The 27,564-nt window shown below is 42.1% G+C and overlaps 1 protein-coding gene and 1 pseudogene across 4 annotated transcripts in view; one reads left to right on the top strand and one right to left on the bottom strand.

Moving 5' to 3' along the window:
- AGPAT5 (1-acylglycerol-3-phosphate O-acyltransferase 5) overlaps positions 1-27,564 on the bottom strand; it is a 61,720-nt gene that overhangs the window by 5,801 nt on the left and 28,355 nt on the right. The window contains exons 5-6 of one of the 3 annotated variants that reach the window (XM_079909290.1): positions 18,573-18,663; positions 4,089-4,250 (exon numbers count right to left, since the gene is read on the bottom strand). In XM_079909290.1, the coding sequence (XP_079765416.1) occupies positions 4,089-4,250; positions 18,573-18,663 (253 nt within the window). The remainder of the gene's footprint in view (positions 1-4,088; positions 4,251-18,572; positions 18,664-27,564) is intronic. The other 2 variants (XM_079909291.1, XM_079909292.1) reach the window with 2 other exon arrangements.
- Positions 21,934-23,456, top strand: LOC307179817 (protein SEC13 homolog; annotated as a pseudogene). The gene is made up of 2 exons: positions 21,934-22,029; positions 22,141-23,456. The product of its transcript is annotated as a protein SEC13 homolog (transcript).

Genomic DNA, 27,564 nt, shown 5'->3' with positions numbered 1-27,564 from the left:
CACCAGATCAACTCTCAGCGCACCCAGGAGGTTCTCCCACCAAAGGTAAGAAATGAATAACGAATACTTTCCTCGATAGTCAATGAAGCTTTTGTGTCTATATTAGTAAAAACGCTTTTAGTTGGGGCACATTTCATAGGGCATGAGCAAGAATTATCCATAATATTTAGGGAAGGTAGGAAAGTACTCAAACTAAGGTGTAATTGTTTTCTAACTACAGCTTTTCCAGCAGGTCCCTAGAGTATATTGATACGCTAGGGCCAAACAGAAAGTCTTCCAAGTATCCACACATGTCACAAGGTCTAGTCTCTCAGAGACCGAGTGCTCTGTGCCTGGGGAACCTAGCGAGAAAGGCAGAGCACAGACAGCGGGGCCCAGGATGTGTGCGGGCTGAGCTGTGCGCCTCTGCACGCCGGGCCCGCAGGTGGTGCCCATACTGCTTACCGTCCGCCTTACAACCTGCCCCCTTCCCTCTGAAAACAAAAACAAAAAACCAATGTGACCTAAATCCAACAAAAACTGGATAGATACATTGTTGTATATTCACACCAATGAACACTACGTAGCCTTATACAAAAATTACATAAGTGTATATACTGACATGTAAAGATGTTCATGACACACTATTAAGGGGGAAAAAAGCAGGATATGAAGATATATATACATATATAAAATCTCATTTAAAAAAATACATAAAGGCACATCACGCCAACATACAGACATTACAGAAAAGAAGACTTTGAGGGAAACATCTGAACTGTTGTCTGGGGCTGCATCTGGACAGGTGAGTTTGTAGAGTTTTTTCCCTTCTTTCCTTCTGAATATGTTTTCTTTTCGTATAAGAAAATATTAAGACAAAAAAGTTACCTAGAACCATATAAAACGCTTAAACAGAGTATCAATTGTTGCCCTTTAGCTCACAATTTCTTCTGGTACACCACCCATTTTAAAAACAGGATTTATAAATCAATTACAATCAAACTGCCCTGTCTCACCTCTGCCCAATGGACGCTGTCCATGAAAGCGTTCAGACTTTGCTGAAAAGACCAGATGAACCACAAGAGGACGCCCAGATGGCTCTGAGCCATACCCACATTCTAATGAAACAGACCACGAAACGGGAAGGACACGGTTCGCTACCTGCAGTCGCCCTCTCTGACACGAGGCCTCCTGAGACCCACGCTACTAGACGCTGGCCACCGCAAGGACCCCTGCAGGGCCACCAGCACGCAGCTTCAGCCCCGCTGCGGCGAGCCCGTCAGCAGTCTGCAGTGCAGCTGAGGCCACCCAGGTAACTCTGATGGAGCCTCGATCCTCCTACAGGGCTTTGAGAAACACCAGTCTACGGCATATCTATGAACAATCTAGCAACTTTATGGAAAAAAATTTTTAATTGGGCTATCAAATATGAATATTAAATAACAGCCCACTGTGTATGGAGATAACATTTAATACTTATGCAACTCAGCCACAAGGTACCTAAAATATTCCAAGTTATGGAATTTTATACTTAACCCTACTTACATCTAAATTTAAAGTGAATCTTAATTTATACTAGACTAAGTAGAGCAGCGTATCAATCAGTTTATGTAATAATGAGAGTTTTTCAAGCTACAGGTCTCAACTCACAATCAAAATCAACACACAACAGATGTCATCTCTTATGTGCACAGGTATATTTGTAGAAAAATGTCTCAGCAGTGGGAATGTAAATGCTTTTGTAACTTTGATAGACATTGTCTGGCCAACTTCTACAGAGGTTGTACTGTATTGCACTCCTATCAGCAAAGTATGAAAGTCTCTGACATACTTTAATCTCACCCACAGGGCCTGTTATCTAACCTGTTAATGGGGATTTTTGCCAGTCTGATAGTAAAAAAATGGTATCTCATTATACGTTTTAATTTGAATTTTTCTTATTATGAATGAGGTTGAACAATTTTTTTCTGTGAACTGTCTGTCCTTGCCCTTTACCCATTTTTCTACTGAGTTACTACTGATCATATCAATTTATAGGAACACTTTGTACATTAAGGAAATCAGCCTTTTTCTCTGCAACCCTCCGTTTGTCTTTTGCTTTTACTCTGCTGTAGTCTTCCTTGCGGAAATATTTACTCTTAATTGACGAAATGACACATTTTGTTTTCCACATGGCTTCTGAGTGTGACAGCTAGGAAAGCCAGCCTTTTCAAAAACAGAGACCCTCCGTCATGAATACACAAAGCCCCGTCGGCTACGGGAGCAATGAGATGGGGCGCTGGGTCTGGAGCCCGGGAGACACAGCTGAAAATGGTTTGCCTCCAAAGACACTTCTGATCTACCTGGGCAGGGGCAGATTAGCCACATGCCAAGTGCTAACCTTACATGCACTTTGTGCCACGGGAGTGGAGAGCAAGAGGAAGCTTCGTGAACTAGCAAGCAGAGGAGCGAGGGAAGCCTTCATGGGGACAAGGTTGCAGACTTGGATGAGAGCAACAGAGGGGAAGGTGGCCTGGCCTATACACGGCCCTCAGTCAGAGCCCGCATGGAAGTGCAGGAGGGTTTCAGTGACAGCGAGGAAAGCGGTCCCACCCAGCAAGCAGCACAGAGTAGGAGGAAACGATGTGAAGGAGGGGCTTAGGGACCAGGATGCTGAGTCCCGGGACGCCAGCGCTGATCCTGTGGGCGTGGCCCAGCCCACGAGTTCCTAGGACTGGATGGTGACATGACAAAGCAGCATTTTTAAAAGGTTATTATGGGAATTAGATCTGGTTTTCATAAACAATAAAAATGTGTTTAATCTTACTTTTTGAACAACGTTTGATAAACGGATGGCAATACTGCTGAATAACTAAATGCACTGTCCTCAAATGTAGAACTGGGTGAATGACTCCTTCCATGGTTAAAAAAGAAAGAAAAGTATTATACGTTGCCTTTTCTGTAAGAGGGATGGACAGTAAATTTGTACACACGATACACAAGAAAGGAAGAAAAGTGGTTACCGCTGCGGAGGGGAAGGGGGAGACCAGGTGGATGGGGACAGGGTGGAAACAGGCCGTTTCACTGTACACTTTATATACTTCTGATTTTTAAACTGTATGATGTATAATATATGCCAAAGAATTACACTTAAAATCAAATTTAGAAAGCGTGAGCTTCCGGCTTTCCTCGGAGTTGAAGGCGGTCACGAGAGCGGTCGGTCGGTCTTGCTTTAGGTGCAGCCGCCCCAGGTCTGACCTCCTCCCGCCACCATTAAATTTGCCACCTTTTAGTCCCTTCCTGCCTCAGCCGTCTGTCCTCTCTCCCAACGTCTGGGAGCTGCCCTCTGTGCCCCTGAACACGTTCTGAACAGTCGCCTTCAAGAGCTGCTACGGAGAGAAGCACGTGACAAGCAAGCTAGCCGCATGGCTGCCAGCTGCCAAGGCGAAGCGTGAGGCCCCAGCCTGACACCCCGAGGAGGGGATGGCGGCTCCACACGCGTCCTGTGCCCACCCCACGTCCCAACGGCGACAGCAATCACGAGTGTCTGTGGGTATGTCTAACTAAAACATTCTGCTTGCTTACAATTCTAGTTTTTTCTGGTTATTCTGACATAAACAGTAGCTCAAAGGTCCCTAATACCTAGCACATGGCTGAAAAAAAAGAAAAAGTCACGTAACTGTCAGTGACACTAGATGTCACCGATGTTATATGAAAAACACATACAAAGATAGACACTGAGCATCAGTGCACACCTCAGCGCTGCTAGGTTGCACTCTCCTGCCTCACTCCTTCCTTAGATTCACCTCGGCGCCGCTAGGTTCCACTCTCCTGCCTCACTCCTTCCTTAGATTTATGTAACTTTTCCATTTCTTGGTGTAAACCTTGGAAGGAAAGAGGCTGAGTTAATGATATTGGGCAAGTTCAAGGACTAACAGGACAGCCAAGAAGTACCAAACTTAGCAGGACTAATGAAATTTCAACTGTTACAGATTAATAAAAAATATGTGAGAAATACAAGTATATATACTTGGAAACCATATCAATGTAATGTAGTAGAACACACCTACCTTTTTACAAAATAAACTCTACCTGGGTGAACATACATGACTCACTCGAAACCAACTTACCAGCCATGGACGGCGCTTCTTTCCGCTGCCCTTTATCATCCACAGTCCCTTCAAAAGCCACTGTAACATCATAAATTGCATCTAAGTAATTCTTCATAGAATCAAAAGCAACATGAGTTGCCTTTATTCTTGGTGTCAGCACATGTTTTAATACTGGAAGGCCTAGAAAAGAAGTTGATTCAGTGTGGCCATACATTAGTCACAGAACACCTTGGAAATAGAACATAACATCTACACTGTTTTTAAGTTTCCACGAATAGACCAGTATACACTTCCGGTTAAACCGCATACCTACAGGGCGCTGAAAGTTTAGACAGCACCCACATGACCTCCTCAATTTAAATCAACAGTCATTTAATACACATTTATTAAACATCTACATGTTTAAGACCCGGTGGGAAGCTGTTGGAAATCCTGCCCTCAAGAAGCTTATGGCCTCTCAGAAACCCTTTGATTTGGAAAACTCTGACAAGAGTAAACATATGATCCTCATTTCTGGCAACAGAATAAAGGTGGTAGCACCTTGCCCATGGTCACTCAAGACTCAGGAACAATTCCCTAATTTCTGACTCCAAGTCCCTGATTCTTTCAGTTCTATTTCTACTGAAATAGAGATGCGGTGGGAACCGAAATGACCCCCACTGTGTACAATATTTGAACTAAGAGCTGATGTGGTCTATATAACATGAAATACTGGCCTGACTTTTAGGGTAACCAAAGAATCTAATTCCTCGGTAAACTTTTTTTTTTTTTTTAAATTTATTTATTTATTTGGCTGTGTTGGGTCTTCGTTGCAGCGCAGGGCTCTTCTCTCTAGTTGCAGTGCCCGGGCTTCTCATTGCGGTGGCTTCTCTTGTTGCGGAGCACGGGCTCTAGGTGAGTAGGCTTCAGTAGTTGTGGCACACAGGCTCAGTAGTTGTGGCTCGCGGGCTCTAGAGCGCAGGCTCAGTAGTTATGGTGCACGGGCTTAGTTGCTCCGCGGCATGTGGGATCTTCCTAGACCAGGGGTCAAACCCGTGTCCCCTGCCTTGGCAGGCAGATTCCTAACCACTGCGCCACCAGGGAAGTCCCTCCTCGGTAAACTTTTTAAAAAATCTGAACTCTAATTCACATACCATAAAATTCACCATTGTAAAGCATACAATTCAATGGTTTTAGTTTATTCAAAGAGCTATACAAGCCCGCTAACAAATCCCAGACCGTTTTCACCACTCCAAGACACCTTTCAGCCACGGCACACACTGCACGCCACCCTCCCGCACACACCCACCCCACTACCACAAACCTACTCTCAGTCTCTACGGATGTCCCGATTATGAACATTTCACGTAAATGAAATCACAGCATGTGGACGTTTGTGTCCGGCACGTACATCAGCACTTCATTACTTTTTCTGGCTGAATAATGTTCCATCGTATGGATATGCCACATTTTGTAAATCCACTGACTAGCTGACAGACATGTGGGTTGTTTTCACCCTCCGGCTATTGTGAGCAATGCAGCTATGAACATTCATATAAACTGCATATGAATGCTGCACATGGACAAGTCTTGGTATGAACATACGATTTCAATTCTCTTGAGTATATTATTTATATATATACGCACACATATACTTTTATTTTTTAAAATTTTTATTGGACTATAGTTGATTCACAATGTTGTGTTAGTTTCAGGGGTACAGCAAACTGAATCAGTTACATACCACACCTATACTTTCAAAAGCTTCTTTAAGTGAGACAATATTGCAATTTATATAGAATAATTCATCACACATTCATCAGTGTGCCTGCCAACGCTAAGAATTTGTCCCTTTCCCCTTCCCATTTCCTACTGTCCCCCTTTTCCTGGATTAGAATATTTATTGACAATTTAACAGAAAAGTGTAGCTCTCCGAAGAAGTGACATGAAAATAGACTAGAAAAAAACTTGATTTGGATTTTCTATGGCTTCTCTCCAGGGAAAATTAGCTGCATAAGAAAGAACAGCTATAGTATGTTGGGATCTTCCCGCAGAAGAATTTTTGAAATGCAGAGTGGTGTGGGAAAGACAAAGATTCCCACAACCACATGTCTGACTTGAGTCCCTAGGGCAGAAACAGTTTAATTTATTCACAAACTTATAACAAAAATCTGAATAGTATACCAGGCTGGGAAACATTGGTTTGTCAATTAAATTAGTTAATACTTCCTTCTTTGCTATTGGAACTCACCCAGTTTTATTGCGTCCATAGTTCTACAGAATCACACTGTGGTATTCAGTAAGAACAATTATTAGAATCTAAGTTAAGTCAGTAAGAAGATAAGAAGACAGAAAAGTAATACTTCCCTAAAAATGAGTTATAGTGAAGGTTTGGAAAAATCAACTTTGTGGCAGATGAATAAGAAATACCTATCACTAGTATGTAGACAAAGTGAAGGCAAAGTCTTCTCACTGAGGAATGTACTAGGGGCCGCTCCAAACCTTGGGTCATTATTATAAAACCAATTTCATAGGGACTTCCCTGGTGGCGCAGTGGTTAAGAATCAGCCTGCCAATGCAGGGGACACGGGTTCCAGCCCTGGTCTGGGAAGATCCCACATGCCAAGGAGCAACTAAGCCCGTGCGCCACAACTACTGAGCCTGCGCTCTAGAGCATGTGAGCCACAACTACTAAGCCCGCATGCCACAACTACTGAAGCCCACGTGCCTAGAGCCCCGTGCTCTGCAGCAAGAGAAGCCACCGCAGTGAGAAGCCCGCGCACCGCAACAAAGGGTAGCCCCCGCTCGCCACAGCTAGAGAAAATCCGCGCATAGCAATGAAGACCCAACGCGACCAAAAATAAATAAATATGAAATAAAAAATAAAACCAATTTCATAATAACACTATAGAGACCAATTAGAGTTTCAGTACAGAGAAAGCCAAATAACAGGCATTTATAATTAACTGCTTGGGCTCGAGCTCACCATACTGAGGACTGCCTCTGCCTCTACGGAAGAGAAAACCCCTGAGCCCTAAGTAGGAAAATGGTAGCTAATTAAACTGCTTCTGGTCAATATCTAGCCTGTTCTAGTATCTGCTGGCCTTGTTTCCATCTCTAGACCTCCTGAACTTCTAGTTGGTACTAACGATACTCTACCTTGCCTTTTGACCAAGCTTCTCCCCGAGGGCCATTATAGTGATGCTTGGTATAACTGAACTTGTGTTGTTAGTATTATATATTGGAAACATAAATGAATGATACTCATTGGACAGAAAATCTTTATTGATCCATGCAGGGGATTCTACATTTTATATATATATATCTCTCTATATATAATATATATGTACATGCACACACACATACGTATTATCATCTCACTTTACTCCCACTAATTAAGTAACCAAGGTTCAGAGGGATAAAATCATTTGCTCAAAGTCACACAGCTCACAAGACTTTATAATGTCTTGTTCAGTACTTTCTTATTCAGTAATTATTAACAAGATACTACTCTAAAATTATAAACATGTAGGTTAGAGGTTAATGAGACAATAAAATAAATAGCTATAGTACACGGTAGAATGTCTTAAGAGATTAAAAATATCCTCAGAATATAAAAATATTACTCACACTTAAAGATACTGTCACTCACTCATAACTTACTGGTAAAGGCTTCAGGAAAAACAGCACGTTGGAGCGAGGCCAGGATGGAGGCTAGTAGGGTAGAAAGTGGGGGAAAGCCTAGCGGATGAATGAAGGAAGAGAGGCAGGATGTGGAAGGTCTGTGGAGCACATGTCCAGAGCCAGTAAGGAGTTAAGACTGCTAAGTGCACCGGGCGACACTGCTGAAGGCTTTAGAACGATGGGCGGATGTACTTATGTTGGTCTGTGGGACTCCATGGATTTTAGGCCAAAGGAGAAATAATATCTAGGTGCTAAGAAGCACGGTTTAGGTTTCAGAAATAGTTTAGGACATCAGGTCATAGGCAATGAGGTCCTGAATTAGGACTGAAGTAGTGCAACTGGAAAGAGAAAATGTAGTCAAGTGATGTTCAAAAAACCAAATATACATCGATTCAGCAAAAATTAAATGTGGCAGTTAAAAAAAAAACGGAGTAAAAAGTAACGAGGCTTCTGCCCTAGCAGACATGGACGAGGCTGGGCCATCAATAGAAAGAGATGGGCATGAGGAAGCGCGGCGGAGGGTGTGTGCGTGTCAGCGTGTGTGCGGATACCCATCGTGCAGAAAGAGCACAAGTGGCAGAAAACGAGGCAGCTAACAAGGAAAAGGTGAGTCCAGTTGGGGCGCTGAAGCTGAAGTTGGAGAGAACCCTCTACAAGTAGTTGAAAATATGGTCTATAAAATGGCAGAAGTAAACATTTGGGAATCATCTGACTAGACATGACAACTGAAGTAACGGCAGCGACTGAGAATACTAAAGGGAGAGATGACAAGGCGAGCATAAGTAATGACTTTGTATGTTACGTGCACATTAACAAATACGACAAGTGACCAAAGTGACGTGACGCTCCGTTGAGTCAGAGCTCACTGGGATTAGCTTCTGGAGGCTGGGTGGAGTAAATGTGAGCATGCACGGGGCCCACACTTCTCTAGCGCCAAAGAAAAGGACAGAGACAACAGCAAAGCCTTAGGTGGGGTATACGTGCACACTCACACACACACACGATCCATCCATGTGAGAAACAGGCTGTGCTTGTGAACCGGGGGAACAGTGTGGAGGTAATGCGAGCAAAAGGCAACTGCTGAAGCAGCCACATTAAGACTTTGAAACAGAGATAAATATGATTGTATGATACAATCTTGTCAGAGTAACATAACTTCTTCAAGGCAGAGAAACCTTGAGATGTGAGGGGGGAAATCTGAAAAACAGAACAGATAGTCAAAAAGAGAAAAATAAAGAATCGCTAAACACAGCGTAATTGGCTCAGCTGAGATTTGATGGTGTGGATTGGTTGCAGATGGCAATCAGCATGGATTTTTATCACGTTCCCAGTTGCTGAGAAGGTAGAAAAAGCCGGGTTACTGACAGCTAAGGACTGTCAAAAGGCCAGGGGACGGGAAGTACAAGGTGGGGGGAGCAGAGTGCAGGGCCAGGAGACACAGGAGAGCTCCCGAAGGCCTTCAGAGTTACAGCAGGGCCAAGGAAAGACAGGTCAGAATTAAGCCAAAAAAGAAAAAGCTTCAGAGGAAGGAACAGCAAGGAAGAGGTAGAGGCAGAACCAGCTACATAATCTGCAGGACCCAGTGCAATTTCAAGACTATAAACGCAGAGCATTAAACCATCACTGGATCCTGTGCAAGAAAACGGACTTTCACTGAGAGCCTACGAACAGAACTAGTTATGCCCACACTGATTTCAGCCCGTGAGACCATTTCACACTCCCGGCTGCCGGCACTGTAAGAGGACACATCTGTGGCAATCTGTCACAGCACCACGGGAAACAAGTATGTCGTCTTAGCGCCCAGCAGAAAGAGAAGTGTGTCTTTTCCACCAAACCTGGGCCAATACTGGGCAGTAACTTTCTTTTTTAATGTTTGCCAGGTTGGCCTTCAAAAGCTGGTCTCACAATGCGCATTTAATTTGTATTACCTTGATTATTAGGGAGGAAGGACATTTGTTCACTGGTGTGGATCATTCATATCTCTTAAATTTCCTATTCATGTCCTTTTCCCCATTATTTCATTTGTCTTTTTCTTACTAATTAGCAAGATCTCTTTCTATACTAAGTTTATTAATATGCCTTATATTACAAATATTAGCTTGCCATTTGCCACTTAAATTTGTTTATATGATGTTCCAGACATACTAATAACTTCTACTGAGTGAAGTCTACCAAAAAAAATCCTTTTGCTTTTATGTTTTGAAAGGACCCTTAAACCTATACAATAGGCAGTGTTATTCAAAGGATGAAAGCTGAATTCCACAAATCCTAAAGAGTTTTAAAACTACAAAGATCTTGATCAATAATATAACTTGCTCAATAACATGAAAATTCTAGGTATCCGTTTTGCCATTATAGGTGTGTCACTAAAATTTCTGTCTTCTACTACTAGAGTTCTAAAAGTTTATGTCTATCATCCTGCTGGCTGCTGTGGTAAAAACCACTTCTGAGCTCACTTTAATAGCTGCAGGGGGAAGATTAAGATACATAAGATGCCAATTTTCCTAGCCAAATATCTAAAACGCTTCTAAGGAAAATGAGTTCAAATGAAACACCTCACATAACTGAGAAAGATTTAAATTAGGAAAGCAGTACCTGAAGTTTACAGGACCCAGATGGAAAGCCCCTTCCCTATTCCCCATGTCTGTTCCCTACAATGGGTAAGTAACTGCTATTATTTTTTTTCTTTTTCTTAATGAAACAAGAATAAAATGAAAGTTTACCAATAAATAATAGATCCACATGTTCTAGTTAAAACACCAGAATCTGACCCAACTAGCCTGTTGAGCACACAACTAATCTCGCTTGGACCAGTGGTTCTAAAACTTTGGGATGCCTCAGGGTCATCTGCAAGGCTGAGCCTCAGCCCCAGAGCTTCTGAGGCAGTGGGTCTGGGGTGGATCCTGAGAATCTGGATTTCATGCCAGTTTCTGGACAATGCTGATGTTGCTGGTTCCGGCACCAATCTGGGAACTGCTGACTGAGAGTTCAGACCAGGCTTGAGTGGATCAAGAATTCGCAAAAGGGCAGCTGAAAGGACTGTGAAAAGGCAGGAGGAGTAAACAGCAGTATTTATTCTGGTAAAATTTTTAAGTAGGGCTTCCCTGGTGGCGCAGTGGTTGAGAGTCCGCCTGCCGATGCAGGGGACACGGGTTCGTGCCCCAGTCCAGGAAGATCCCACGTGCCATGGAGCAGCTGGGCCCATGAGCCATGGCCGCTGAGCCTGCGCGTCCGGAGCCTGTGCTCCGCAATGGGAGAGGCCACAACAGTGAGAGGCCCGCGTACCGCAAAAAAAAAAAAAAAAAAAATTTTTAAGTAAATGGTATGGAAATGACCTCAAAGAGGCAAACCAAAGCTCTCAAAATCCCTGAATGTTTACGATGTCCAAAGCCCCACAGGAATGTTGTGACAGGTGACCTGGTCTCCCCCACCGAGTTCTTCCAGATCTACAAGCACTGCTCCCTGCTGCCGCCGTTCCCCTGAGACTGCGACCTGAGCGGTGCCAGCGGGAGCCACGCTACAGAAAAAGGAAGCAAGAGGCCAGAGGATCGAGAAGTGAAATAACTACGGCTGCGATTTAGACGGTGGAGGAGGATGGTGACTATATCACTACAAATATAATTTGAAAGCCTTCTCAACTCCCTTTGTTCACTCCTGTTCTTTTTCAAAAATGACCAGCATACAAGAACAAAACATTCTAGACTGGGAATATAAGGTTCGAGTGTGGTTTTCCAATATAATTCTTTTCTGTTTGTATATCCCGAACCATCTATGATCTCTGACTCAACAGTAATTGAGATCCATGAGATTTACTTTGTGGCCTTTCTAGGAACAAGAGCATTCTACAAATCGCTGCAAAGATTAACAGACGCGCAACGACACAAAACAGCAATAACGCTCAACAATGGGCCGAAAATGAACTTCCTCGGGACGTCAGAAGAGGAAGAGGTCACTGTGTGATAGGCCGTTGGATTTAAATTAAAATAATCTAATTGGTTACTTAACAAAATAAACAATTTAGAAACACAAAAAGATCATTTTTACCTGCCATATTATTTTCTTTATATTTATTTAATACTATTATACTGTATAGTACTCTTTTATACTATTTTATTTACATTTCTATAATACTGTTATACCATATAATTCTATTATATTTACATATTATGTTGAAGCTTTCCTTACTAAATGTTTTACCATAGTTTTCTGAAATGACAAGTTCTACGTTAGCATTTCTGAAAAAACAACTCTCTTTTCCCTAAATGTAGGGGATTGAGGGATTGCTCAATTCCCAAAATTGAGCAGCCTTCAATATATACCTTGCTTAGTAGTTTCTTGAAGACTACCGATATTTCAAACTTCTCAAAATCTTAATGTTTGTCCTGGAGAGGTTGGTTGTAGTTAAACAAAATCTTGACTAATTTATTTGGAAATATGAGTAAGTCTTTTTTTTTAAAGGAATGACTAACATTTAGTTTCAAGTGAGAATGGAATTTAGAGATCATTAATCTGACAACCTTTGAAGTGGACAATATTAAGAATTCATGACGCTCTAACACAGACGTACCTTAAACAACAACTCTAATAATAAATGAACATATTTTGTGGTTAATATTTTTTTGAAGCAACATATACTTCTAGGAAATAGTGTTATCCAGGGGCTTGAAATATTTAGGGTTTATAAGACAGACAAACAGACACACCCACACCCACCACTCCTCCCTCTTAAACCGGCCATCACCGTCAATGGTATATGGTATAATGACTTAACATGTAAACAAGTATCAAATTTTAAAAATCTAAATTAAAAAGGTTCATTTTTAATCTAAATTTTTTAATCTAAATTAAAAAGGTTTGTTTTTCTATTTGTTTATCAAGTCAGATTCAAATGAAGGTGTACTTTAGGAGCAAAATTAATAATGTTTTGAAGCAAAACATATCACAGACTAACAAGTCCTACTAAGTTTCAATTTTCCTGAAGAAAAATTAGCTTAGCAGCTGGATAAACAAGTTCATTTGTTTTTATTTTCAAGCAATGTCATTTAGTTGTGACCTAAGAGGAAAGAAAACAGGAAACACTTTTTCTACCTATACTGTTCACAAATCAATTTCCTTTATGTGTGGTGGGAAATAATTACCTTTATAGTTACAAGAAAATATATTTCTAATAGATAGCAAGTTTTCCCAGTTACAGAATTTAAAAACCTACAGTATATATCATTATTATGCTATTTTAAGAATTACTTAAAAGTACTTGTTTTAGGGCTTCCCTGGTGGCACAGCGGTTGAGAGTCCGCCTGCCGATGCAGGGGACACGGGTTTATGCCCTGGTCCGGGAGGATCCCACATGCCGTGGAGCGGCTGGGCCCGTGAGCCATGGCCATGGCCGCTGAGCCTGCGCATCCGGAGCCTGTGCTCCGCAACGGGAGAGGCCACAACAGTGAGAGGCCCGCATACAGCAAAAAAAAAAAAAAAAAAAAAGTACTTGTTTTAGCATTACAAAATTAGTGTGCATTTTAAAAAATAAGTAACTTTTAGTAGCTATATATAAGCTATTAAATTTAAAAGGTAATAATATTTATATAATGTATTTATATACATTGCTTTTAAAATGATAAATTAAGAAATATTAGTATTAAATGTAATTACATATAGAAAAATAATTTAAGGCCCTGTTATGGACTGAAGTGTCTGTCCCTGTCCCCACCCCACCCCTGCCCCACTAATTCATTTTGAAGCCCTAACCCCAAAGGGTCTTTAGGGAGGTAATTCAGGTTAAATGAGGTCATAAAGGTGGGGCTCTAGTCCAACAGGACTGATGTCCTTATAAAAAGAGGAAGGGATGCCTGAGACCTCGCTCTGTGAGCGAGCCCACAGAGGAAAGGTCATGTGAGGACACAGCAAGAAGGTGGCTGCCTACAGGCCAGGAAGAGAGGCCTCAAGAGAAACCAACCCTGCTGGTACCTTGGTCTTGGACATCCAGCCTCCAGAACTGGGAGAAAATAAATGCCTGCTGTTTAAGCCACTCAGCCTGTGGTGGCTTGTTACGGCAGCCCGAGGTGACTAACACAGGCCCTAAAACCTGGACTGAAACGACAAATCTGCGTAAACATAACACAGTAAATAAATCTATTTGCAAATAACCATTTGTCTTACCCAACTGAAAAAAGTACACCAATATTTAAATAGTAGGACACACACACACACACACACACACACACACACACATATACATTGTACAAAAGAAATCATTAGTCCTTCAAAGCCAAAACACACAATAATTCTATGTTATTCTCCACACAGACAGTAATCTGGGATTATACTCATTCCATCATGCAAACTTATTATACCTCAACAACAACTAGTGATCTGGCCCGTGACAAGATACAATAAAATGTCCAGGGCTAATTCTGACTTGCTTAATATATTTAATGAATTAGTCCATCACACATTATAAAAGGGTTGTAAGAGGCGAAGGTGTTGAAAACAGCGTACTAGTTTCTGGACATCTGGTTACTACTGTGAGGACTTCAACTGCCCCTGCGGAGCCCCGCTCAGGCCTTTTTGCCAGTAGCGGGAACCCCCCAGGCTCTCACTCTGCCCTACGCCCCACACACTGACTGTGCTTTGAGACAGCAGAGAGCTCTCAGCGCTCCTGGGCTCGTGCCACCCTTTCCTACTGAAAGGCAGCCTCCCCACGACCAACGCCTCTTCCAGCGAGGCTCTTTACAGCCGCCCAGATGCTTCCTCTCCCAGGAAGCCTCACCGAACCCGCATCTGGAACTGAGTTAACCTCAAGTGCACTCTGCTCATCGGTGTCTCATCACAGTCTAGCGCGATGTCACTATTTACGCAAAACTCCTACTTGAGCACCACTGAGGTCGGCAGCCTCTAGCACGGCCCTCTTTGTAGTCACACCCCTGTACAGTCTCCCCTGGGGTGTGGGCTGGACCCAGTGAACTGTTTCTAACGAAGAGAATATGGCAAAAGCGACGGGGTGTCACTTCTGAGGTTAGGTTCTGAGAAGACCATGCTTGTCTCGCTCACCCTCCCCTATGCTCCCACTGTCACTACCTCTCCCTCTTCCTGTCCCCGCCCCTCCCTGATCCATCGCTCTAGAGGAGCAAGCTGTCTTGTTGTGAGGAGCTCTGTGAAGAGGCTCAAGTGTCAAGAAACGGACTCTGCAGCCAACAGCCACAGAGGACCCGAGGCCTGTTGACAGCCGTGTGATGAGCGCGGGGGCAGCTCCTCCCCAGGGAAGCCAGGATGTGATCACGGCCCCGGCGGACACCTTGACTGCAGCCTCAGACCGACCCTGAGCGCGAAGCCACCAGCTAAACACATCTGACCCACAGAGACCGTGAGATAATAAATGTTTGTCATTTTAAGCCATTAAGGTACGGAATAATATGTTACACCTCAATAGATAACAAATACAATCATGTTTTTCTCTCCTATTAAATTATAAACTCCTAGAAGACATTATGGCTAGTTGTACCACCTTAGCAGAATGTGTTACATGTTAGAAATCAAAAATGAAATCAGCACAGTCTGTGAGGACTTAAAGCACTCTAGGTCAACTTCTCCAGAGTTCAGCTCTCTGTTCAACTCATTGAAAACACGTGTTCCAAGATGTAGTTGATTATTTAATGACAACAAAATGCATCAGATTTTACAAGACACATGAAAAGTAACAGGAAAAAAATCCCCAAATATTAAGTTTATTGTTTCCCTTTCATCTCATCTAACATAAAATTGTAATTCCTAAACAGAATTTAAGTGGATATAAGAGGTGACACACAAGTGTAACTGAAAATTTATATAGTTTATAGCCTTCATAACTCAAGTTTTTATGAAGAGTCTCAAACTAATTCATCTATAAACTATTTTAAGCTTCAAAGAGTAAAATATATATTTTGTTAAAGTCAGGGCTCAGCAACCTAGAATCATTAGAGAAGGAATAATTCAGGAGAGCCGCAATTTTCTGAAACCATAAAAATTTACTTCATGAAAACCCCAAATTTTGTGTAACCATTTTAGATCATTGTTTTCTTATACAAATCTAGAAAACGGTTCCTTAAACAAAATAAGACATTTTCACAACAGTACTTTTCTGAGACTAATACACAAACGTGAACTATAACTCCCTAAGGAAAGGATATAAAATGCAACATTTTCTAAACCCGTTTGGACATGAAACCCTTTTTTTCCCCAAAATATCTTGTGGGCTCAGTTATAGAACATGCTTTTAGAAAAATGGAATTAAGACTGTGATTTCTTAAATAAAACATAATGAACTAATTACAAAGAATACTGTTCAATGACTTCCATTCAACTCTGCAGTGACGTCCAGACCACGAAGCCTAAAATTCGCCGCCTTCCGTGACTGATACTCACGCCAGCCTGATGCACTGAACTCACACAGCTCTCCTTCACTCATCTTTTGCTTGAAGACATCAAACTCTTTGCTCTTAACTCCATGTCTTTGCTATTGTTATTTCTTATATCTAGAATTCCCTCCCTTCCCCATACGTGTCGGCCCTAATTCTACATTTCCGACGTCACCTCCTCTTGGCAGTCGTCCAGACACCCTGTGTGTCACTAGTTCTCTTTTCCTTCAACTCCCACGGAGTGTTATCTGTACTTCTCACATCTCATCTCTTTGTACATCATATACGTGTGTTCTTATCTATCCTCGATTGGATAATGACTCATATCTGCTTTGTAATAAATATTTCTTAAAGGAATGTGGTTACAAGACATAGCCTTGCTTGCCTTTTACATAATAGCTCCAAATGGTAATGACTGGAGTTCTTACATCCAATTTTATTAGCCCTTCTGTTTTATCCCTCAGGATCGGCTATCAATTTTTGCCATTATTAATAGATTTACCTGTGGTGGTACCTCTCCTCCATTTTCTAAGTTAGCAGTAATGACTTAGTAAATATATATTACATACCAGGCTTTCTATAAACATTATGTCACTGAATCTCACAAAAGCCCTATGAAGGAGATATTATGATTCCTGATTTACAAATAAGGAAATAGACCAAAAAAAATAAAGTAACCTGCCTAAGGTTATATGAATTAATATGTGCTTGGGAATGCAGCCCAAAACTAGTGGTAATGTTCATCTAAGACTAAATATTAGTTCAAGAGGGATACGTGTATATTCTGTAAAGAAAAGCGGAAGGAACCTTGAAGAGAGAGGCCCAGCTGACAGAGCGTATGAGTGGAAAGGTAAATACTGTATCTGACACACCAAGTTTGGGACATGCCTTTGAGTCAATCAGGTGAAGCTCTCCGCTGGGCCACTGTGAATACAGGTCTTGAGTCAGGCAGAGAGGTGCGGATGGGAGAAAGCTTTTTGTGAGTCATCTGCAGTGAAATAAATGGTGGCGACAGCTCTGGACTTTAGATGAAGGCCACCATGAAAAACACAGAAAGTGAAATAAATGAAAAAGACCAAAGTCAGACACCAGAAATAACATGAAACAGGAAAGAATGAAGCAGAAGAGGAGGCTAGAAAGGAGACTAAGCGGGAAGCACCAGAGGGTAGGAGGAAAATGGAGACTAGCCAGATGGAAGTCTAGGGGGAGAATTCCGTCTCAGATCATGATGAGTTGACTCAAACAAGCTAGAATTAAACATGCATTTCCTCTGATGCACCAGCCACATTTCGAATGATCACTACCACATGGGTCAGAGCAGACACAGAACAGTACCACCCTTGCAGCAGGCTCTCATAACCTCAGAGGCCCCGGCAGAGCGCTGCAACAGGGCATCTGTTCAGGTAGCGCTGCTGATCAAAGTAGGCAGACCACGTGCTAATCCACGGTCAATCTTTAGAGACACCTTTGAGAACACAGCCAATTTGGTTAAATTGTATAGCTTATTGGTATATCAGTTATCCAATTTTCTAAAATATGATGTTAAGAACATTCTCATTATTGGGGACATTAATAGCTTTTAAGAACTGTGAACTAACTGTGTGTAATATTCTCCAGTAGGAACTTCACATATCTTCTACTTTAATTCTTACAGACTTAGGCATACCCCTTGGTATCCACAGGGGATTGCTTCTAAGACTAGCCCCAATCCCAACTCCACCCCTTGGACACCAAAATCCACAGATGCTCAAGCCCCTTCTATAAAATGGCCTAGTATTTGCACATATCCTCCTGTATGCTTTAAATCAGCTCTGGATTTCTTCTAATAACCGATACAACACAAATGCTACGTAAATAGTTTTAAGTGCAACGTAAATGCTTTGTAAATAGTTGCCAGCATGGCAATTTCAAGTTTTTCTTTTTGGAACTTCCTGAAAAAAATGTATTTCAGATATTTTCCATCTGTGGTTGATTGAATCCATGGATGCAGAATCCACAGATCTTTTTTAAGAGATGAGCAAACTCATGCTCAGTCACATCAGGCAGCTTGCAGCCACACTGCTAATAAATGTCAGAATCTGGATTCCAATCTAGGTCTGTCAACCTACAAAATAGAAACTCTGTCCATCACACAGAACCCAGACTGCAGAAAAAGGTTCCATCTAAATAATCACGTGCCCAGATAGATTTTGCCTAAATCCACGGCACCAAAATACGTACTGTAGGAAGCACTTGAATTTAATCTCTCAGACATATGGAATAACATACATATGAATTAATGAGAAGAAACTTCATTTCCTAAGAAATAATACAGACATTCATTCAAGGAATAAAAACATTCATTCATTTCATCTGTCGTAAAACATAAATATCTTCTCTAGGAACAAAAATTTAAAATGTCATTATCTTTAAAATTTTTATTTTCAAATACAGGTAATGTTTTACTTACCTTCTTGAGCAGCAAACGTCTGACTAGCTGAAATGACCTTTGTTAGTTCTGGATTATACCTTGTTCCCTCTGGAAAAATCACAAGATACATCTGTGAAGCCATAAAGAAAATTTGGTTTGTTTTATGTGAGTGTTTTTATTGTTGCTGTTAACTTATCAATGCTAACCCTATTAATTCTAAGAGTATTTCCCATGGTGGGGAAAAAAAAAGTATATTCAATTACCTATGACCTTCATTTCAAGCAGAACAACCAAAATGCACAAATTCAATTAAGTCTTAATATTAACATAGACTATATGTGAAATACAGTCCTACATTCATTTGTAGGTCAGTCATTAAGAATCCAACATTTCTAATTACATGCAAATATTCACTAATTTAAAAACTGGCCATAAATGACTCATACAAAGCCTCAATTCATCAACGAAAGAGGTTTTCTTCCCCCTAAGATTCTGCAAAATGACTTTTGAAAAGGTGTACATTTTAGGGCTTCCCTGGTGGCGCAGTGGTTAAGAATCCGCCTGCCAATGCGTGGGACATGGGTTCAAGCCCTGGTCCAGGAAGATCCCACATGCTGCGGAGCAACTAAGCCCGTGCGCCACAACTACTGAGCCTGCGCTCTAGAGCCCACGAGCAACAACTACTGAGCCCATGCACCACAACTGCTGAAGCCCATGAGCCTAGAGCCCGTGCTCTGCAACAAGAGAAGCCACCGCGATGAGAAGCTTGCACACCGCAACGAAGAGTAGCCCCTGCTCGCCGCAACTAGAGAAAAGCCCACACGTGACAACGAAGACCCAGAGCAGCCAAAATAAATAAATAAAATGAATAAATAAATAAAAAGAAAACGTGTAAATTTTAGACATCAGGGTCCCTAAGTACATCTCATTTGAGGGATGAGATATATAGTTATATACATAACTATATAAATTTCCACAATATAAAAGGTAATAGATGTTCATATTTCAAAAGATTCACACAGTATTCTTATTTTATAAGACTCCCTTAATGCATTTAAATGACTCAATTTACAAGTGACCTCATAAATTAAAACAATGCAATTATAAATGAGTTATAAATCAAGCTGGATGTTTACTAAGTAATCAATTAGTCTAAACTTAAGGAGCTCATGAGAGAAAAGTATGCTCATTTTATCCATCCTTACCAGATCCCAGGTAAGACCATCTACCTAGATGTCCAGCACAGAAATATTCTTTTATCTGAATGATCTATGATTTTCACATAGATATAAATGAACCTATGTGAAAATCTGAATTTTTTCATTAGATAAACATATGATCATTCTCTTCCAAAGTTTAACCTGAAAAGCTGGTATAATGGTGGCTCTGCAATTTTGTGTTTTCAACTTCCATGCAAATGCAGAAGCTTTTTATCCATCTGCATATATAATTTTTAGAAGCTACTATCTTTGCCTAACTTAGAAATTAATAGGTTGTGTTTGGTTATCTTCTCAGAGTGGTCAAAAAATGTAGAAAACTGGGTAAAAAAATTTTTTTAATTAAGAATTCCTTATGATGTTCCAGGAGCCAGAAGAAAAATACTAAAATTAGTTCCCAAAACCACAAATTCATTCTCATGAGAAAACATTTTAAATTAGTGAAGTTTGTATTCAAAGCCATGAAAGCAATTAGTGAAGGTTATTAGCTTTTCACTCAATCATTGATAAATAAAACAATTCATGATTGGAATGGTTAATAACTCATGTGGTATTATTTTCTGTCTCTCAGATGTTTTACTTAAAAAACACTGACGGGGGCTTCCCTGGTGGCGCAGTGGTTGAGAGTCCGCCTGCTGATGCAGGGGACACGGGTTCGTGCCCCGGTCCGGGAAGATCCCACATGCCGTGGAGCGGCTGGGCCCGTGAGCCATGGCCGCTGAGCCTGCGCGTCTGGAGCCTGTGCTCCGCAGCAGGACAGGCCACAGCAGTGAGAGGTCCATGTACCGCAAAAAAAAAAACACAACAAAACACTGACGGTTAGCAAGAAAGTAAGAAAGAACTATTCATGCAGGGTTCATTCAAGAAATATTTCTTGTACACCTATTATGTGCCAGGTGCTATATACAGAGTAACAGAACAATATGGTCTTTGGAGACAAGTGAGAAAAAAGTACACTAAACAAATACAAATATATAATTACACACTATGTGACTACGAAGAAAAAGAACAAGGTGATATGAAAGAAAATGACACGAGGGAAACTAGAATGGATGATGGGTCTAAGGCCTAAAGAATGATAAAAGAACAGGTGTTTTCCCCAGCAGACAAGGAACAAGGCAAGGACGCCCACCCTCACCAGTTCTATTCAAGGCTGCTCAGCAGCAGTAAAAAGAAACAAGCTATTGATACATACAATGACTGGAGGAATCTCAAAATGATTATGCTAAGTGGAAGAAGCCAAACTCACTCCCAAACAAAGAGTACAAACTGTATGATTCCATTTATATAAAGTTCTGAAAAGTACAAACTAATCCATAGTGACAGAAAGCAGCTCAGCGACTGCCTTGAGACGGAGCAGGCACAGAGGCACAAGGACGCCTGTGGAGCTTGTGGATATGGGCAGTATCTCGACTGGGGCAATGGTTTGTATAGACACCAAAACTCATCAAATTCTGCACAGTAACCGTCTGCAGCCTACTGCACGTCAATCACACCTCACCAACAGTGCTTCAGTAAAAGAGAGCGAGGGAGCCACCGGATGGAAGACGCACTGTGTGCAGACTCTCAGCTGGGGAAGAGCTGGGGCGCTGCAGGACTAAGAAAAAGCCAATGTAACTCAATGTGGAAGTGGAAGAATGGCATGAAGCAAAATTAGACCACACAAGTTGTACAGATTTTCTAGGCACAGGATGGGAAGAGGAGCAAGCAGGGAGCGACTGCTAAGAGGCACAGGCTCCTTGGGGTGATGAAGATGTTCTGGAATTACATAGTGGTGACGGCTGCACAACTTGGCCAATACGTGGAAAACCACTGAATGACATGCTTTAGGATGGTGAATTTCACAGTATGTGAATTACATCTCAATAAACAAACAGGCCAAAGCCCATTACTATCTTCCACAAGTCAGCGAATGGGTTCCAAACTTTAAAAGAAACTAATCATTACACAGAATAAAAGTTACATTAAAAAAGTAAAATATGACAGTCACACAATGAATTATTATTAAATTATTAAGGTCACTGGCTAAACAATAAATAAAGCTATTTTATGGCCATTACGCCAGAGTAGGTGGTCTTCTATGGGAAATTGTATTTACAAAGACTGTCACTAGAGAAAGCACAGAGCAGTATGAATAACTGACTTCAATCCCGACTCTCCCCTCACAGGCCCTGTGGTCCTGGATGACCTCCTCCTCTCTGCACCTAAGTTTCCTCATCTATAAAATGAAGCAACAGTGGCACCTACGCCTCACTGGGATGTTACAACGACAGAAGGTGGTAAGTCGACGCGCCGCCGGGACCTGCCATGTCCAAGGCCTGGAGCTGCCGTGACCGTGGCGTCAGTCATTACCACTGCGGACACGCCCCATGAGGGCGTGATTTCCGCAGGCTTCCGGAGCAGCCCTCCCTCTGCAGCGAGATGCCCAGGCGGACCACCGCGGCACCCGCCGGGCAACCTGCTCATCTGACGACAGGCCCGTCAAGACCTTCGACGTGCTCAGCGGAGGAAAGATCCTCGTCGCCGACCTCAGGCGTCATGAGGGTCCTGTGTGGCGAGTGGCCTGGGCCCACCCCATGCATGACAATGTCCTGGCATCCTGCTCCTACGACCGGAAAGAGGAAAATGGCACCTGGGAGAAGACGCATGAGCTCACGGGACACGACTCCTCAGTAAACTCTGTGTGCTGGGCCCCCCATGACTACGGCCCGATCCTAGCCTGTGGGAGCTCGGATGGGGCCATTTCTCTGCTGACTTACACCAGGTTGGGTCGGTGGGAAGTGAAGAAGACCAACAATGCTCACACTATTGGCTGCAATGCCGTCTGCTGGGCCCCTGCTGTCAGACCTGGAAGCCTCACAGACCAGCCATCTGGGCAGAAGCCCAACTACATCAAGAAGTTTGCATTAGCTGGCTGTGACAACCTCATCAAACCATGGACGGAGGAGGAGGGCGGCAGTGGAAGGAAGGGCAGAAGTTGGAAGCGCACACTGACTGGGTTTGAGATGTGGCCTGGGCCCCTCCATCGGCCTGCCCACCAGCACCATTGCCAGCTGCTCCCAGGATGGTCCAGTGTTCATCTGGGCCTGTGACGGTGCCTCGGGCAGTGCGTGGTCCCCCAAACTGCTGCACAAGTTCAGTGATGTTGTATGGCACGGGAGCCAGCCCATCACAGTCAACATCCTGGCTGCCTCAAGGGGAGACAAGGCCGCCTCAAGGTGACCCTGTGGAAGGAGTCGGTCGACGGGCAGTGGGTGTGCATCAGTGATGTCAACAAGGGCCAGGGCGCTGTGTCCACTTCAGTCACAGAGGGTCAGCAGGACGAGCAGTGGCCAGACAGGCAGGGCCTGGTCTCCACCTGCTGCCTCCAGGGCTGCCCCGTCCTGGGCCGACTGACCACACAGCTGGGAGGAAGAACGCCCTGCTCCCACAAGGTCACTTGCCCGGGAGTCATAACAAATGCAACCAGATTTATCATCTGCCTTAACATGGTTTGACATGGTTTGTAATTTACTGTCCAGCTGAACACACACTTGCTCTGAGGGAAAAACGACAATTAACCTTCAGCTCTATTATTTTAAGATATTTTTGGTCATTTTTATGTACCTTTCAGGTTCAGGCATCATTTGGGGGGTGACTGTTTCCAGAGTAATTAAACTCATATCGCTTCTTAAGAAAAAAAAAAAAAAAAAGGTGGTAAGTCATATAGTCTACTCAGTATGGTGCCTGGTGCAAAATAACGTTGCCATTTGCTGTTACAGTGAAAACAGATCTGCTTTAGAAATCTGCGATGGTGCATCTGGTGGGAAGAAGAACAACGTGACATGAGTAGCTAATCACCCTGACTGAGGGGACCTGCCTTCCCTGCCACCAGCTTGGTGTGTTGCCTTCTCAATAACTCCCTCCAAAGGCCATGAGACAAAGCAGTTCTGCTTCTCTCAGGAATGAGAGCCCAGGACAACAGAGGTGTTCTCATCTGATAACTTCCTTGCTACGGCTTTCAAATTGCTGACCAAAAGGCTGCTCCCTTCTTTAGTTCCCCTGGAAATAGAGAAGGTGACAGCAGAGGAAGTGGAGGGACTAAAAGTAGCGCACTAGGGCAAGAGAAGAATGGCCACAGGGACTGACATTTCTGGACCTGCTTCTCAATTAAGGAAAATATAAGTGAAATCCCTGCTCAAGGACAGGGAAGCAATGAGGAGGACAGGAAAAAACTGACAAACTGTCACAAACCAATCAAATTATGCAAAAGATTTTTGCTACTGTTCATATAACTGTTTTATTCTGCTAAATTTTCATTTGGAAGGAACCAGAGTCTGTTTTTCTTTAGTGATGACCTTCCACATAAGAAAAATCTATATTCAAGATGTGACATACCACTTTAAACACACGCACTTTGGCCCCTACCGGAAAATTAGCAGGCTATATTTCACATTAACAGTCTACTCGAAAAGAAAAGAGCTATTTAAGAGTTTAAAATATATTCAAATTGTAACCAACTATTGAACTGATGATTTTCTACTAAAAACAGCCTTTTCTCCATGCTTAGGAAAAGTTAATTTACTTTTTAAGTGAACCTCAGTTTCTCACTCCCAAATGAAGACTCAGGGTTGCTGTGAGGATTAAAGGAAATATGTGAGAATATCAAGCCCTGTGTGGCAGCTCTTCAAACATATTGTTTCCTCTCCCGCTGGTTTTTAAAAATTCTACTAGTTTACTGAAGAGTTCCAAAGCAGGCGCATTTATACAGAAATAATATCTCAGAACGTAATAAGTTTTGATTAGCTAGACATCTTTTAATTACTTGCTTTCTCTTTAAATAAAAAGCTATTTCATACTGAGATGCACAGAATATAAATAAGATGGTTCCTCTCTGCCTTCTGTCTCCCAAATTAAACCAATCTAGCACAGTATAACTTCTTTACAAAGTTTTCTACATTTATAATCAGAAACATTCAACCCATTAAAAATTCCATTGCACATTTACAGAGGAAAGAATACAAAAATGTGGAAGATACAAAGTATCTCTTTCCTCAAAGAGTATATTATTTAATTATGCAAGTGCCCTATGTATGATCAGAAAAGTGATAAAATCACACAGATGCACACGGGCGTGGCAGGCAGAATAACGGCCCCTCCCCCAAACGTCCAGCTCCTAATGCTCGGAACCTGTGAATAGGGCAGGTTACGGCAAAGGGGGATTTAAGACTACCAGCCACTGGACCTCAGGGTAAGGGCTGATCGTAGAACGCCAGGTGGGGGGGTGGGGGCAATGCGATCACGTGATCACAAGGACAGGAAAGAGGGAGGCAGAAGAGTCAGAACCACAGACACGGCCAGCACGAAGGAGACAGACCGGCCACTGCTGGCCTTGCAGACAGAAAGAAGTCGTGAGCTAGGAGGGCAGTAAACCTCCAGAAACTGGAAAAGGCAAGAGAATGGATTCTCCCTCGGAATCTCCCTAAGGACCTCAGTGCACTGCCACCTTGACTTTAGTCCAGTGAGACCCATTTTGAACTGCTGGCCTCCAGAATGATTTAGATAATAAATTAGTATTATTTTGTTTTCTGGCTTTATTGAGGTATGATTGACAAATAAAAACTGTATATATTTAAGGTGTACAATGCGATGCCTTACTATACGTGTACAGCACATAGTTACCGTATTCTTTTTATGGTAGAACACTTAAAATCTACTCTTTCAGCAAATTTCAAGAACGCAATATGTTAGTATTAAGTATAGTCACCATACTGTACACTACATCTCCAGAATTTATTCATCTTGTAACTGAATCTCCCCATTTCCCCCAACTCCCAGCCCTGGGAACTACCACTCTACCCTCTGGTTCTATGAATTCAGCCTTTTCAGATTCCACATATAAGTGAGACCATGCAGTGTTTGTCTTTCTGTGTCAAGCGTATTTCACTTAGCATAATGCCCTTGAGGTTCATCCATGTTGTTGCAAAGAACAGGATTTCCTTCTTTTTTAAGGCTGAAAAAATTCCATTTTGTGTGTGTGTGTGTCTCTGTACACCACATTTTCTTTATCTATTCATCTGTCAACGCACACTTAGGTTGTTTCCATATCTTGGCTGCTGTGAATGAACATGGGAATGCAGATGTCTCCTCAAGATAGTAATTTTATTTTTTTGGATATATACCCAGGAGTGGGATTGCTCGATCATACGGTAGTTCTTTTTTTAATCTTTTGAGGTACCTCCATTCTGTTTTCCATAATGGCTGTACCACTATGGAATTCTTATATTCCCACCAACATTGGCTAACTTTTCTATATCTTTACAAACACTTCCATCTTCTGACTTTGTGATAACAGCCATCCTAACAGGTGTGAGGTGATAACTCACTGTGGTTGTGACTGGCATTTTCCTGATGATAAGCGATGCTGAGCACCTTTCATGCACCTGTTGGCTATTTGTATGTCTTCTTTGGAGAAATGTCTTTGCAAGTCCCTTGCCCATTTTCAATTGAGTTATTTGTTTTTTTGCTAGTGAGTTGCATGAGTTCCTCAAATATTTTGGAAATTAACACCTTATTGGATAGGATATGTGGTTTGCAAGTATTCTCTCCCATTCTGTAGGCTGCTTTTTCATTTTGTTGATTATTTCCTTTGCTGTGCAGAAACTTTTTAATTTGATGTAGTCCCATTTGTTTATCTTTGTTTTTGTTATCTGTGCTTTTGCTGTTATATCCAATACTTGTGTTATTTTAAGCTGGTAAGTTTGTGGTACTTTGTTACAGCAGCAATAGGAAAATACAATAAGCATAATTTTCAAACATGTTATTTAATCTTATCTACCAAATTAAGTAAATATTAACAAATTTACCATATAAGGAAACTAAAGCTTAGAGAAGTTAAGTGATGTACAAAGTAACAAAGTTTAAATGGCAGATCTGGAATTTAAACTCAAATCTGATATCAAAGCCAATACTCTTATGCACTAGGTTGCCTCACATTTGAAAAGGAACTTGAGTTAAATTTGGGAAGAAACAAAGCACAAGATTCCATATTTGTGCTGTAAACTGCATGGCTCCAATGCTGACTAAGTGACTTCTATAGATGAAGTAGTTATTTTTGTCATAAATGTTTCATTTGCACCCCCAACTGATAAGTACCTTATAAAAATATTGTCTCAGCAATATTTATTGAGAAGATGTATTTCTTAGTAATTGATAATTCAGACATATTTTTGGAAACAAAATTCTGCAGTCTCTCAAATAATACTAGTAGTGAATAATAAGAGCTGATTTAATGATTAACCATAGATTTCTTTGAGGAAAATTAAGCCATATGGAAGTTGACTTGATAAATATATTCCACCCTGTCAATTATGTGATTAACTTTCAGAAACAGAAGAGCATAATGAAGAGTCTGAGATTATGTATGTTTCATAGCCTTTAATATTAAAAAATGAAGGGCTTCCCTGGTGGCGCAGTGGTTGAGAGTCCGCCTGCCGATGCAGGGGACACGGGTTCGTGCCCCGGTCCGGGAAGATCCCATATACCGCGGAGCGGCTGGGCCCGTGAGCCATGGCCTCTGAGCCTGCGCGTCCGGAGCCTGTGCTCCGCAACAGGAGAGGCCACAACAGTGAGAGGCCCGCGTACCGCAAAAAAAAAAAAAAAAAAAGACGATTCATCCAGACTCTAAGAAACCGGCCTCAGACCTGTAGTGACCTGAAGTGACAGCGGCTCACAGCACTGCCTCACGAGCCTGCCATTCAGCATCACTGCATGAACATCAAAACACTAGACTCTTGCCCTTGAAAAACAGAAAAGTTCTCCGGTGGCCCAAGATT

The sequence above is a fragment of the Stenella coeruleoalba genome (genome assembly GCF_951394435.1).
Source record: "Stenella coeruleoalba genome assembly, chromosome: 21".
NCBI lineage: Eukaryota > Metazoa > Chordata > Mammalia > Artiodactyla > Delphinidae > Stenella > Stenella coeruleoalba.
The sequence above is the reverse complement of the archived record's forward strand: the minus strand, read 5'-3'. Positions and strand labels throughout refer to the sequence as shown.